We start from the raw sequence: 14,968 nt of genomic DNA, 5'->3' as shown, positions 1-14,968 counted from the left end.
TTGTTTCACTCGGTCTCTGACATTAGGGACAGGTAGCTGGTATATGCTGTTTGCGGTCGTCGCCCTCGGAAGGCCAGCGTCCGGAAAAGTGCAAGAATCAGCGAGGCCCCGACGGGAACAGTTGTGGCAAGGATGGCAACGATCACATTTCAGTCTACCTCGTCGCCCGTGAGTTTTTTGAGGCTCTTCAGGAGGAAGGGAGAGGGTTCACTTTCTTTTCCTACACAAATTGCACGACAACTGAGGCTTCTCTCGCCGTCGACGAGCAGCCTTCGCCTCAAGCTCTTCCAGAGACTGGGTCATCTTGTGGGTATCTGATCTTCCTGGCCGACACGTATCAGGTCCTCTGTTTATTTGAAGTAGTATATTGCAAGCACGCTCCTCCAAAAGGAATCTCTTCTGGATCAGAAGGTTTAATAGAACTAAGGGGATGAGGCGCACAACGCACAATATACTCGTCAATGCATCAGGTTCGAGTTCAAGTTGATCCGAGTCCGATCATCCGACCTTCCGATAATACCCCACAAGCTGGAAAGGGAAAAGTGCATATTATCGCAGCCTTGTACAGCCTTGTCCTGAATTCTGCTGATGGAGTCTTGTCATAATAATTCCCCGCCCTCACAACCTTCTATCATTCCCGGCTGCGGCGTCATGCACAAGCTGCCCGGATATCACGCCTTTGTACCTCTTCCACTGTAGAAGAACTCTCCCTCCCAAACGGTAGGTATCATGGCAGACAGTCTGTATGGCATTAAGCAGGCCTCGAAGACCAAGACCAAGGAAATTTCGTCCTCCACTTCTCTCGCTTTCTCTACGAACTTGGCATCACTGATCTCCAGCTCGTCCTCTGCGAAATCGAAACTTTCAGCCGGCCGAACACGTCCGTCTAAAGATAAATCGGATATCTTTACTGTTCACAACAAAAATGTCAAGAAACGGTCCGCCGCTGACCTCGAAGATGGCCAGCAACGCCACAAAACGAAGGATGATATTGGTTCAGTCGACGATGCAGAGTTGCACAGGTCGAAGAGGAAGATGGAGGACAAAGTCCGCCTATACAATGCCATGAGGCGTGGTGAATACATCGGTAGAGAGGATTACGACAACCGTGGCCTGATCGATTTCGACCGCAAGTGGGCGGAAGATCAGTTAAAAGGCGAAGGAGGTGACTCCGATAGCTTCGACTCAGATAACGGCGTGGATGAAGAGGAAATTGTGGAATATCTGGATGAGTTTGGTCGGCTCCGCAAAGGAACAAAAGCGCAGGCCGCGCGTGAAGAGAGAAGGAAACGTATGCAGGCCGCCGCCGCTGCCGAAGAGGAGCGACTTTCTGCAAGACCTTCCATGCCGAGTAACATCCTCTATGGAGACACTATTCAACACCAGGCCTTCAATCCTGACCAAGCCATTGCTGATCGCATGGAAGAAATTGCGAAGAAGCGAGACAAATCTGCGACTCCTCCTCCGGAGACACACTACGACGCCACTGCTGAAATTAGGAGCAAAGGAACTGGCTTCTACACTTTCAGTAAAGATGCAGAAGAGAGGAGGCGAGAAATGGATGCTCTTGAAAAGGAGAGGCTTGAGACGGAGAGGGTGCGCAAAGAACGGGACGAAAAGAAAGAGCAACGGAAGAAAGAAATCGAGGAGCGCCGCAAGTTGATTGCTGCACAGAGGGCCAAAGCTCAAGCTGACAAATTCCTTAATGAGCTTAACATTGGAGGTACTTGAAACAACCGTGAAGAGCAACTCTGCACTTGCACTTGGTGAAGGCTGAGCTGCAGCTCCGTCCGACGTCACCGACTGGCTAGTCATGGCTTTTACAAGCGTCACTCTGGCATCAGAGATACCTGCGACAACTGAGGATATAAATCCACCGTCTGTATCCTCATTAGGATCTCTCCATGCCTCATTACACCATGGCCGACAAGACAACGCGGAATGTCGTGCTTGATGGCCGTCCAGACTTCGCAGCCGCCATTCTCAAACTCGATGGGCCCAATCTTCAGCGTCCCCATCTATCTAGTGACGATCCTTCTTCTCCAGTATCGATATGCATTTTTTGATCGCCCTCGGGCCAAGGGACTCCGTTCTATCGCGCTTGCTGGGGGATTTGGTACTTTGCTCATTGTCAAATTGCTCTGTCGGCTCTGGGGCCAGGTCCTGCGGAATAATCTCCCCATATTGGACACCAACGGTGGTTTATTTGGACAATTATGGTGATGTGTGCGCGGGGCTGCAGTGGCTATACCACTACAAGAAATTGCTTAAGAACCACGAAGGCCACCTTGGCTCTCACGAATTTGATGAATAGATCGCCTGAGGTCCGACTCTGGATTGAAATGGCCAGTCGTGGCAGAAACGCCGGTCTCATACTTTTACTGCTCTCCAGTCAGTCCGCCACAAGGGCCGCAACTTCTCCCTCACCTATGACCCGCGAGTAGACGTATGCTCGACTTGTTGCCTAGGATGGTCTATCAAACCCATCGAGGACGTGCTTGACGATGCATACGAGGGGTACGGGGCCGATCTCGTTAGGCACTCAATTGCACTTTACACATCTAGTAGAGGACAGAGCGGTGGAATGCTCCCTTAACGGTCTCTTTCCAGAGCCTCGACTCAGTTGAGATGGATTCTCAAGAGAAGGCGGCTCTCGTTACCGACATTGACACGTATCTCACCGGGAAAGACTGGTACAGAAAACGCGGCATAAAGAGGCTATTCGTTCCACCGGCCACCGGGCGCGGGCAAGATCTCGTTGATCACAGCGCTTGCAGCGCATTTTGGATGTCTATGAATGCAATTGCTTTCTCGGAATGGCTCGGTGACAGTGTGCTTCAGCAATTACTGCGTCGAATCGATGACATCAATTGTATTATGTTTCTCGAAGATAGTTCGATAGGGCTGGATGAACCAGGGGAGGGCAAGATCTTGATGATAGAGCAAACGACGATATCGATGCATTATCCAGCCCTTCGAAGGGATTGAAGGGTCGTAAGAAGAGCGTTGTCACTCTGTCCGGCATCTTGAACGCGATCGACGGCATATGAGTCCCAGAAGGTCATATTTTCGTATGTTATCCCTCTTTTGAGAGATCCGTTTCAAGTTCGGAGCGGTCAATGGTCATTCCTCCGACGATATCGAAGAGGCTAAGGATGTTAGAGATACTGACAAGCAACTACGCAGAACGCCTCGATGCCGCACCGACTCGCCCTGGCCGGGTCGATTATCGCTTAAAGTTCGACGTCGCGACAAAGAACCAAGCTCAAAAGATCTTCCTCCGGCTCCAGGCAAGCGGCGACCGCGTTGAGACACGGGTTGAGCTGGAAGAACTAGCTCAGACTTTTGCCAACGGGAACTCCCCCAAAATTCCTGTCACATGCAGAAATATTGGACTTCCTCCTGCAGTGCCGTGACGACCCTGAGAAGGCAGTCAACGAAGTCGATGACTGGATTCGGGGAATACTCGCTCCCAAAAGAAAGGAGAACAACGAGTTTGTCGACGTCGATAGCGGTAGGGGTGATGAAGCCTGTGATGACGAGAAATATCAATAGAGAACGAGTTGAACGTACGATGATAGGCATTCAGGATGATGATTGAGCGGAATCAGCCTCTTGTCGGATACAGTCAGACTGTTTCTGGAATAAAGCGAGCAGGTAGCTGCTCACGATTTGATGATGCTGTTCTTTGCACCACCAGTACCTCTAGCCTTGCAAATTGTGTTCCTACAAAGGCTGTCGCTAAAATGCCAGTGAGTGGACTGTTCAATATGACTGCGGCTAAAATAGAGCCTGGTCATCGGTGGCCCATCCTGAGTCGTACACTGCGGTCGTATCCTGCCACGTCTCCTGTCCGGTCCAGTCCGTTCCCTGCACACCGCTGACGTCCTGGGTTGCGCCAGCGCCAGTTGTGTCTGCAGCTGCTGTGCCTGTGTCGAGGTTCCCGGCGTCTGTGGGGCCAGTGGCGCCCGACCCGTCGTATATTGCGTTCGATTCTGCGCCTGCGACTGCCTGCGTGATGGAAGCAATAGCGATGCTCGTGGTGAGGTCGTTGAGGAAGGCTCCCTGCTGCGTTGCGCCGTACGGTCCCGCCGGCGCCGGGCCATAGCTTTGAGGTCTGGACCATAGGCCTTGAGGCGGAGCGCTGCTGATCCTTTGTCTTCGGGGAGGGATGGTTTGTCCCGTCGTTGGAGGACGCCCGGGCGCAAGTCGTTGAGGCTGAGGAGCAGCACTGCCGAACGGACCTTGACTTGGTTGCGGCGATTGCGTTGACGGCGTGGCAGGTGAGTATTGCGGTCCCGAAGGCGAGGGTTTCGAGGTCGAACGCTGTACCTGCACAGGATTTCCTTGGCTAGAGTTGTCGTTGAATCTTGGGATGGGGTGAACATGCAACTTGCTGGCATATTGAATACAGTGAGTGCACAGCTTGAGAACCTGGTCACACTGCTGACAGTGTAAGGGCGAGATCGGTGAAGTCTCTGCAGAGCATGTCAGGGTTGATTTGGTCCAGCATGAGGAGGAAGAGGAAACTCACTATGCAAGCAGAGGCTGCACTGCTCGCTTCCGGCGACCACTATACCGTCAACACGCATGACTTTTCTCTGGCATTCCCGGTACGACCTCGCTATCACTTGGTTCAGGTTCTCCTCGGTATAGATATCGATAAAGTGTCTGTGGGCGTGGCCTTTGAGAGCCTCAGAGTTACGCATCGCTGACCCAAAACCTCATCAGTGGCACGCTCGCTGGCGTTTCTCCGTTGGACTTACGTTGAGCACACGTATGGCAGTATATCCCGCTGGATAACCATCCGGGCTTCTCGACCTGGAAGGTCCATTGCCATGACTCGTGGTTGCTCGGGTGGTCGCGGCCAAGTGAATAGCAGCTCAAGCATCGGTACATCGGCTCATTGGTCTGATCATAGCAGGTCTTGCAAAAGATGACTGTCTGTCCGATCGAGAATCCTATCGTGCTTGACATCAGCGCTCTACGGGTTCGGTCAAGCAGTACCACGGCTCTCCTACCTATTGAGCAAGAGGTGCAGTGATTGACAGCGGCAGCATCACAACAACATGGGTCGGCAGAGGCGCCGTCGCTCCTAACAGTGCACTTGGTTTCTATCACCTTGAATGATCTATGTGGGTGCAGGTTCACGCCTCTGGAGAACCAGCACCCCCGACACACTGTGTAGTGGCAATCGAGACAGACGTATCGACCAGGAGCCCGCTTGCGGCAGGCAGAGCACGGCGCGGAAGCATTTCTGTTGTTGAGATCGTGAATGTCTCCATGCAACATTGAGACCGAGGCCAGGGCGTGGCTCGGCTGGTGTTGAAGCCAGCAATACTTGCAGAAGGGCAACCGACAGTAGGTACACTCTGCGAAGGTGACGTCCCAGGAAATACCTACGAGTGAATCAGCAGAAGTCCACGTCGCGGTTCCCTTCAGGCTGTGCACACGTACCTGTTTTGCAGAGGGCACATGCTCGTCCGGGGGCATTCGTGTCGGTCGGCTGGAGTGCCATTGTGGAAACCAATGGATGTGGGCTGGACTGTGGACGATTCCTCGACTTCACGCGGAAGATAACTGTTGATCTAGTAACTGTACTGCACCGTCGGCCAGCTTCAAGGCCTAAAGGTGTCTAGTATAACGGTAGCAGGTCGGGGGAGATTGCAGAGGGAGGGGTATGGCCTATCCGAAAACCCCCAGTCATCATGGCTGCTACCTTCTATCGTCTGGCAGCAGCGCAGTGTCATGCTAGTTTGGCTCCCCTGGGGTGCAGGGTTGGTACCTTAGCTTTCCCAGATTAGTGGACTATTTATGGGCCTGGTGCTTAGCGCCAAAATATTTGGCCGTTTATTTCCGAGACACCACCACACCGTGTACTCTCAACAATACAACTGTATCAAATCTAGCCAGTCTTCCTAGTAATTAATATGGCAGAACAGCCCCTCCTCGTGCGCGAATATCACGAATCCTATCTAGCATAGCATCGATATACACATCGATATCTTTCTCTTAATCTAGGTTATCCCAGATCTCTTGAATCCATCGCTTCATTTGAGCAACGTTTTTCGCTATTCCTCTCGCCTTCAGCCTTTGTTTAACAACTCTCCACACCTTCTCAATAGGATTCATATTAGGAGAGCTAGCAATATTAGCGTACCAAGGTATTCCGAGCTCTGCTTTATAAAGAATCATTGGCGAAGCTGATGATTTTGTACCGTGAGATGAATCGTTGTCTTCGAATAGAATTTTATCTGGAGGAAGTTCTGTAAGAACGAAATCGCGAAGTATTTGACGATAATTAGACTGAGTAAGTCTGCCTTTTAACCCTGAGCCGTTGTAAAAGAGTAATCGTGATCTACCGTCTTTCCAAATAACAGCGAAAGCGTGAAGAGCTTGAACGTCTCTTTTATCACGGAACTGACTCTTCTTGAGTGAGTTTCTTTACTGAACACCACGACGACGATGAATTCTCTTGCGTTTCTGTGGTCCTCGGCCAAATCCTACTTCGTCGCAAAAGCCGAATTGATGCTAAAACCAATGCTCTGTTTGCTGCCATTTAGAGACGCGATTCAGTCGTTTAAGAATCGTTGAATGTTTGATTCGCGAAGTTTGTGCTGCCACGTAATATTCAACACCGTGTTCAGCCATTCGTCGTTGAGCTGTACGATCTGAGACGTCATAACCGAGAGATCTTACGACTCGACCATGGGTAATAGTAGAGAGATCAAAACTGGCGTTCTCAAAGGTCTCAATGATATCGAGATCTGCTTCGCTTAGTTTACGTTTCCTACCTCGATTGGCGTTGTTGCCAGCGCTCCTAGCAGTCTGACTACTAAGAATTCGTCTGTCTGTTCTCTCTGAGACTCCATAGGCTTGAAATATTTGGCGTTGAGTCTTTTTGCTCTGTAAGTTGTTGCAATCTGAGATGATTCGCTGTCGTCGTGGAGTGTCGACTAGAGTGTTCTTTTTTCGTGGACTTGATTCGATTAAATCAATAGAAGTGTCTTCCTGTCGACAGCGCTTTCGACCTTTATTTCGATAACCCATTGTCTGCTAGTAATTTACTAGGAAAAAGCGGAAGGTTTGGATGGTAAGTGAACGTAAACAAGACGCGTTTGCACGCGTCTCGGGCCTCGGAAATAAACGGCCAAATATTTTGGCGCTAAGCACTAGCCCCAACAAAGCACCCCTGTTGGGCGAAGACAGTCGTAACGTGAGTCCCTACGTCGAGAGACGCACCCCGTCGCGAGACAAACTATAGGTACTTTGAATTCAAGCAGCCCTGACTCCATAAGTGCATCAAGACCTGCTATAACAGAGCACTTTAGGGCTCGGCGTGCACGTGCAACAAAGCACAGAGGCCTTTCTAGCAGGTCGGGAATCGAGAACGCGTTTCTGGTTGGCACTGACAAGACAACACCACTAACACCACCCAGAGGGGCAGCGGCTAGGGCTACAAACACCTAGCACAGCGGCGGTATCGAGAAACAGGACAGGATTGATAAAACACTCAGGAATCAGGTAGACGGCACCAAAAGGCCATGGAATTCATGATGATCTCTTCAAACTGTAAAGAATGGCACTCTGCCAGCACTGTAAACTGTTCCACACTCCCTTCTGCCAGCACATTTTGGTTTGACATATGACTAGACAACTTCCCTCCCCCTTTTGCTACCACTCTACCAGCCCTGCATAGCACAGCACAGCACAGCCACTTTGCCTTGTTACAGTACTACTATAGTTGGGGGCCAATGGTAACCGAGTCATGCATATAGGGGCGCATATGGTAGCGGCGAATTGGCGTTGCGTAACTTGCGTTGGTTATGCTGAAGTACATTCTAGCTATATCTACGTGATCCACGCCTAATTCAGCGCTTAAACCGTAGTAGTGATGCCGAGGCTTCCCAGAGGAAGACTACCATCTTATTTAAGGATAGTCTGGGGACTCGCGTAAGAGTTGTTGCAAGGCTTTCAACATTAGAGGCACGACACGGTCGACGTCGTTTAGCGCCGATTGGAATATTTTTGATCGAGCATTTGCCGCAGCCAGCGACGCCAACCAATTGCGCGGCAGAGAGAGTTCCTGAGACTATCATATCGCGGACCAGGGCACATTGCAATGCTGCAAGGTTTGGCGCCATGTCGTAGGCAAATTGGACCTGCAATCGCTGGTCCTTAGTCCTGACCTTTATATTAGCACAATTTTCTCCGAGACCCAGGTCAATTCTTCTATCTCCAGTCCACCAACACCCACTCGTACGTAAGTATTCGTCGACTCAGGGCCCGACAGTCGCAGCATCAGACAGTATGCAACATGTCCGTGGGAGCCCAAAGGGAAGTAGAGAGTCTGAGTGGAATCAATGTCGTCAAAGTCCGGAAATACGTGGCCCACGGGTTCGTTCTGCTTGTTCCGAAGAATGTACGACTTGTCGTAAGCGAAACCTCGCTGAGGGTATCCTCGTAGAGTCAATGTCCCTGATCGCACGCGGCCGAAGGTGTCTTTGGTCTCCAGATCATTTGTGAAGCTTATTATCTCGAATGCCATCTCACCGTATTCCTCCCTGAGCCCATTCCAGTCGCCTCCACCGCAACTGCCCCAAGCCCCTCCCTGAAATCTGTAGGAGATGATGAAAGATCCGCAACAACCCTCAGGAAAGTCACATTCATCTGCCTTCATAGAGTTAGTTTCTTTCGCTATCTCACAATATAATCGATCTACATATCCCGGGGGTAACAGCAGCCGAGTGCTGTATGAGACTTTTCCTTCTAGAGCTGCCCATGAAAACGATGGTGCTCTAAGTTCGTTCAGAGCTGTCAAAGTAGTGCTGTGATCGTGGTACCAGAGTAACCCACAAGCGAGACTTTCCAAGTCGAAGGCATCATGACACGGGAGCTTTGGCACCCAAATCCCTGCTAAAAACGTCCAGCCAGGGAGGTAAGAAGACAAGAGGCGCGAAAGTCCAGAGAGAGCTGGAAATTTGTCGGAAGGCACCGTGACCTTCCTCTCTGTATAGTTTGGAACAATATCACGGTACCACAACGTTAGCCGCTTGCGAGTGCCTTTCTGGTCGAGAGATCCTGCTGAGATATCCTTTACCATCCTAGCCATTGTGGTATCGGGGACCCAACGATCCCACGATCCGCTGCCGTCCTCCGTCTCGTATGTCTCACGACACTCCCACACAAGCTGCTTGCTTGTATAGTGAAGGGTGCGGGGGGAAAGCATGCGTTCTTGTAGTGTCCATCCTCGTTGTGATACCGGACCAGACATCATTCCGAAAGTGTTCTCTGCTTCGTATCCAGAAGGACTGTCGAAAAACATCAGGCTGCTGGCGGTGCCGTCTGGCAAGGTCGTTCGGACAGTGACCTTGTCAGGTATGGGAAGGTTGGAGCTTCGGTCATTGTAAAGGCCTTTGTACGGATCATCGGTAGCATTCGATGCAATGGTAAAAACTGCGTTGCCAAAAATCGACCCCATCTTCTCTGATTCATCTATCCAGTCTTTTTCCGAGTCCTTGTCCTGTAAGATGCACAACGCATCGATCCAAATAAATCTGTATCCAAGCGACCGCACGATGGAGAAGACGTGTTGGAAAGTCTTCGGCAGCTCTCCATGGGCTATTCTTTTCATTTTGCTCTCGAGATTCTCTGAGGTCAGTTTGTATTCGTTGCCTGTGGAATTGCCCCAGCAGTAGCTCAGCGCAACATACTCGGGTATTTCGCTTTTGACTTCGACAAGTCGCACATCGAGTGAATCGTCCAAGGACGGCTTCAGATCGATCAGTCTTTTGGGGCTGACACTACGGACCTGCGCTAAGAAAAATCCAGTAAGTACAGGATCAATCGAATTCCAAAACAGGGCAGCGGCACTTGCAATGCTAATTGGCATGTCGGAGCAGTTATGACGGTCTTTACATGCAGCTAGCCAACGGCTCGCTGTTTCGAATGTTTCCGGTGAAGACGTATTCGAAAGTGTTCGCAATGTCTCGACGCCATAATCGGCAGCAGGGTCTCCTACAGCACTGTAAGCCTCTCCCCGCGGGTAGCAAGATGACAGAAAAAGGGTTAAAACCTTCAATTGTAGCCAACGCGATCCTTCTGGAACAAACCCCGATTTCATTCTCAATCAAGAGGCGCCGCCCTCTGTCCCGGATTACGAGGCGCCCTGGCCTGGTCACAACTCGCCCTTGCCAGGTCACGAGGCGCGGTTCTTTCTCCCGGTAGGTATCCGTGTTTTGAACAATGGACACAAATATTCTTTCGGCCTCGGGAGGATAACTCTTGGGCGATTCTGAAAGAATTCTCAACGGCATTTGCTCACGGAAGTGCTGGACTATGAACCGACACAGAGAACACGTGTCTGCTTTCCTTTGAAGATCTTTCGGACTCTGTGCGAGTAAATATCCGCCATCACTCGTAATTGACTTGATGTTGATGCCTTTGCATTCGTCGCATAGTTCTGAAGGAGATAGCTCAACCATAATGTCAGCTTTGTTTATTACTAAGTAGTGATTGTGCTTTTTAGATTCGAGGAATTGAGTGGACTTTAATCCCTCACGTCGGCCAGCGGCAAGAGCCACGCGTTTTGGTTACAGCATAAGGCTCTTGCGAATATCCGTCATCTTAGGAGGTGTAATGTGAGGGTGACGTGGTGAAGTACTATTTGTCGACTTCTAAATTATTGCTAGGGTAGGAGCCTGTTGGTCGGCGCCAAGTCGCCAAGTGCGCACTCGCGACGCCGGCGCGCCGACGTGCCTCAAGTGCCTCTGACGAGCCACAAATCGACTCTTCTATAGAGTCAAATTCCTCATCCTTGGTCATTCATTCTTTAACCAATCATAGTCTTTCATTCACCTATTCTAGAGATTCACTCCTTCGACTAGGACGTCGTTTGCAACCTCCTGATTCACTCCCGCGCCGCACCAGTGCGACTCACGATCCTTGTTCAGCTGAATGGCTAGGCACCAGTTTGGATGCACCGACCGGCCAGATTCGGGTGAGGAGGCATAAAAAAAAGAGGAATCAACATCTATATAAACAAGCGACTGGCTCGCTCTATTTCATAGAAAAGAAAGAGGTTTTATCATCCCATTTAGGGCATTCCTTCAAGAGTGGTTTACAGACTGACAGAGCCGGAATTTTGACGAGAGTCACACGTAGTCAAAGGCGCGAGCGTGGCGCCACGAAATGCGGATCTATGCTTAGGAGGAAGCTGATTTCGCTATTGACTGTAACGAGAGAGTGTTCACCAAGAAGGGTGCGACTGTGAAGCGTAGAATGGGCGAGAATTGGCCCGCTCTGCGAACAGCAGAGGTTCCTTTAGCGTACAACACGGCAAAGGTGCACAGCCACAAACGTCTGGAAATGGGCTCCGCTAAATAAAAAAACTAGCGACACCTAATTCGCCTTCTATTGTACAACAAATGAACCTCTTCAATTTTCGCAATACTAGAGGGCGTCGTAACGGTGATGACAAGGGCCTCCTTCTGGCGATGACCTGGCGAGGACTTTAACAACAGCTCAGTGACAACAGAGAAGCGGAAAGGGGAGCGGCATGCACGACGACAGAGGGAACAGCACCACCACACTTGAAGAGCCATAATGACGAGCGTGAAATAAAGGGGGCAGGCGACCGCAGCAACGGGAGGCTCAAGTTATAACAAACACGGTATGAAAAGCACCGCAGAGCGACCCCAAACCCCAAAGGATAACCTCTGTCCCATTTGCCTGCCTGTACTCCTCTTGCGCCAAGAGGACAGCAAAGACTAACTCTATGGCAGAGGGAACCCAGTACGAGCCTGCCTCCAAACCCGATCCGAGCTAGAGAATCAGTGCATTGACTCTTTGTTCTCGTACGGCGATCTCATCTGTGGTATCCTCCGCTAATACATCCGCGCTACTGGAGCTCTCCATGGTTTTGGCACAATCTCAGCTTCCGCTGGGGGCTTCGGCATATCTCTGAGCACTCGATCTGGGTTTAACGGGTACAAACCGGTTGCAGCAAAGTCGGCCTTGATATTCTTCGGCGTGAAGGCCTTTTCTCTCGCAGGGCTATACAGACAGGTGAAATGCTCCTTGCCGATTGTATTTACACCTCCCCTCTCTAGTCGTTCAACCTATTCGCGGTAAGCTGTCTTCAGTGGAGCAAACGCAGTGACATCACAGAGCTGGAGTTTATGAGAAGTGTGAGAAGGCAGACGGCCCAGAATAATCTGGTTCTCGAAACAAAACTCTGAGATTTCGAGGGTCTCGTGGGTGCCGAAGCCGTCGCAAATGAGCACCCGTGGTTTCTTGTTAGCCTGCTCCTTAGTTTCAGGATGGAATATACGCTTCAGCCACTCTAAGCTGATCGGTATATCCAGATTCGGAAATGGCGTACTGCCAACCCGGCGTGGAGAATGTGGTCCAGTTGCTTCGATATGCAGTGGCTGACCAAATAACCATCAGGTTTAAATACCTGCCGTCAGCACTGATACATTCGATCGCAGTCACCATTGTTCGCTTGACTCGCGCGCCTCGATACTTTCGCCGGTCATCCTTACCTACAAGGACTTTGACGGAGCCTAGCATGGACAACATCACTCCTGTCTCGTCCATGTTATAGACATTCTCGGCCAGGATAGCTGGATCTTGTAATATCCGTCCTATTACCTCAAACCAGCGTGTGATCTTCCTATAGATGGTTTTCTCGTGACGGTTCCTGTCCAAGGCCCTGACTCTTCTCGCGTTTGAGTTCTTTGTGGCGGTTTTCCAGAGCCTTCGCCCAGTTCCTGCCGGGCGGCTTGGGCGGTCTGTCCGCCGCGGGTCGCTGGCGGATGACACTAAAGGCGATTGAAGGGACAAACTTCATTCGTACTGGTTGTCCAAGCTCGGACATCTGTAGTAAGAACTTAACGACGACATCCTCTTCCCATGGGGTGAGGTACTGTTGGCTCTGAGCCTTCTCCTCCATCGAGCGTCGCCCGCGATCACGATGATGGAGGGTAGAGTGAGGGACATTGCCATGGTCTGCAAGGGCACGATATGATTTAGGCACGCCGGGAGGAACGCCTTACGCCAGTACTTGACTGGCTCTGGCCTACCTGTCGCGATGATGGAGGAGCAGACACGACAACAGCGGTTAGGCAACAGCGAGCATACTGTGAGGCAGCAGGCTGCCAAAGGTTTCGAGAAGCAGTAGTTCACCACGCACGTGATACTCCACACTCGTGACCACGTTTACGGTCGTGGCCGAGTAAAATATAGCGAGTTTGGGCTTTGATGCCGTATACTTGTTACACAGTCACCTTTTTCTGTTTAGGTGTCTTCAAAACTGGGAGATATATTCTTTTCTTATAGGACCTTTCCTTAAGCCCTCCGAATTTCGAAGAAACTCTCATAGCTAGGATTAAACAGGGGGGAACAGCCGAAGCGGCGTTTGATGGCGTCAACAAAACGATCGACAGCATGATCATTCCCAGTAAATTTCCCGTTGCAGACTGGTTCCCTGGGGGAGAAATAGCTGAAGAACAACGACATATTAGTAATAAATTCGTGGGCTTGGGAGGAAGAGACTCGAGATGCCTAAATCGTAAATTTGTCTCGCGACGGGTTGCGTCTCTTGACGCAGGGACTACCGCTACTTATAACACCTCAGGATATACAGGAGCATCTACTGAGGTTGGAATGCCACCGTTCCACAGTTCGCGCGAAGAGAACCCCTTCCCAAGGCGAGGCGTTTCTATCCCAAGGCTTCTATTTCCGGCCGCATATGCATGATTACCATGGCTGCAGATGAGACAACCTTCAACAATTCGTTGCAGGCGCCCAGATCTCCCGGAAGAGGTTAGCAAAAAGGAAAGGAGAGCAGAATCAGGCTGAGTGGCAACAAAGAAACAAAAATTCAGACTCTGTTTCTCAGCTGACCTTTAGACTTTCGTGTCTCAAAGCCTTATGCAGCCCAGCGTCCAACCAACCTATAAGACCGTATGCGGCCTTGACACTTCCGTGGCTCTGGCCCAAATTGAGATCCGGGGACCTATGAGAGTGCACCTGCAGCCTGGCAGACCACTTTTGCGTCCGTATTGGACGCGCGAAGGGTGACTGAGCCTCTCCCAACACGGGGACCGTGTCACTCTCTGCATTGGGACAAAAAGGGGTGGCTAGGTTTGTCACTAGGCCTAGCTACAAGGAGTTAGTATTGGTTGGGTGACAGGAAGTAAAAGGGCCCCCTTCTTCAGCCTTACAATCAATAATCAGTCCTTTTTTTTTTATTCATCACGAGAAATTAACGTTGCGGCACTGGATGTATATATGTTTTGTTGCCGCCAGCGCCTCGCGCGCACTTAGAGTCGGTAGGGAGTAGGGAGCAGTAATTCGCCACCCCCCTCGCCGCGCCTCGCCCCTAAAGGAGAAAAAGAACACGCAAGCCTCCGTCTGCAACAAGCCACTCCCGAGAACCTGGGCTGGCTATCTATAAATTGTCACGTCTCGTCTAGGTATGGAGTACTAGTCCTAGTCCAAATTAGTCCATGGGCCTGGACATGGGCAAAATGCGCGGGGCTCCAGCCCGATTGCATGTGGCCGCTGCGGCTCCCTTGCGTATCGTATCATGAGGTGCTTGTGTTCCAGACAAGGCAAAGAAAGGCCCCCCCAAACTTGAGAAATGGCCGCCCTTCTCCCATCTTTTCGACTTCCCCTCCTCGTCTTCTCCAGCCTCGCGGGCAACGAGTCGGCTGTGGTGGTGGTGGTGTCAATCCGAACCCATGCCACCTCGTACAATCTCCCAATTTCTCTCTAGCTGTCTTTTCTTCTCTCTTGGAAGCTGGGAATTGTGTCACATCAAACACAACAGGGAAAAATAGAAGGGGCGGGAAGGGATGGCCAGAGCCGCACATTCAATATTAGAGAGGCGAAAAAGGGCACAGGAAAGAAAGGCAATATTCCAGACATACCTCTTTACTCTGTATCTGTTCTGCGTCCTCAA

At 50.8% G+C, this 14,968-nt stretch overlaps 5 protein-coding genes across 5 annotated transcripts; 3 read left to right on the top strand and 2 right to left on the bottom strand.

Moving 5' to 3' along the window:
- Window positions 1-729: 729 nt before the first annotated feature.
- On the top strand, window positions 730-1,731 carry Z519_01079 (uncharacterized protein; the record flags this gene model as incomplete). Its single annotated transcript, XM_016758836.1, has 1 exon — window positions 730-1,731. One exon carries the CDS (start codon window positions 730-732, stop codon window positions 1,729-1,731), a length of 1,002 nt encoding a protein of 333 aa, XP_016624164.1.
- An 897-nt stretch (window positions 1,732-2,628) lies between these two features.
- Z519_01078 (uncharacterized protein) lies at window positions 2,629-2,988 on the top strand (the record flags this gene model as incomplete). Its single annotated transcript, XM_016758835.1, has 1 exon — window positions 2,629-2,988. The coding sequence occupies one exon, from the start codon at window positions 2,629-2,631 to the stop codon at window positions 2,986-2,988; it is 360 nt and encodes a 119-aa protein (XP_016624163.1).
- Window positions 2,989-3,119: 131 nt separating this feature from the next.
- Z519_01077 (uncharacterized protein) lies at window positions 3,120-3,416 on the top strand (the record flags this gene model as incomplete). The annotated part of the gene is made up of 1 exon (XM_016758834.1): window positions 3,120-3,416. One exon carries the CDS (start codon window positions 3,120-3,122, stop codon window positions 3,414-3,416), a length of 297 nt encoding a protein of 98 aa, XP_016624162.1.
- A 364-nt stretch (window positions 3,417-3,780) lies between these two features.
- Z519_01076 (uncharacterized protein) lies at window positions 3,781-4,709 on the bottom strand (the record flags this gene model as incomplete). Its single annotated transcript, XM_016758833.1, has 2 exons — window positions 3,781-4,478; window positions 4,535-4,709. 2 exons carry the CDS (start codon window positions 4,707-4,709, stop codon window positions 3,781-3,783), a joined length of 873 nt encoding a protein of 290 aa, XP_016624161.1.
- Window positions 4,710-8,191: 3,482 nt separating this feature from the next.
- On the bottom strand, window positions 8,192-9,892 carry Z519_01075 (uncharacterized protein; the record flags this gene model as incomplete). The annotated part of the gene is made up of 1 exon (XM_016758832.1): window positions 8,192-9,892. One exon carries the CDS (start codon window positions 9,890-9,892, stop codon window positions 8,192-8,194), a length of 1,701 nt encoding a protein of 566 aa, XP_016624160.1.
- Between the last annotated feature and the right edge of the window lie 5,076 nt (window positions 9,893-14,968).

Source organism: Cladophialophora bantiana, assembly GCF_000835475.1.
Source record: "Cladophialophora bantiana CBS 173.52 unplaced genomic scaffold supercont1.2, whole genome shotgun sequence".
Lineage (NCBI taxonomy): Eukaryota > Fungi > Ascomycota > Eurotiomycetes > Chaetothyriales > Herpotrichiellaceae > Cladophialophora > Cladophialophora bantiana.
This window is presented reverse-complemented; position numbering and strand designations above follow the sequence as displayed.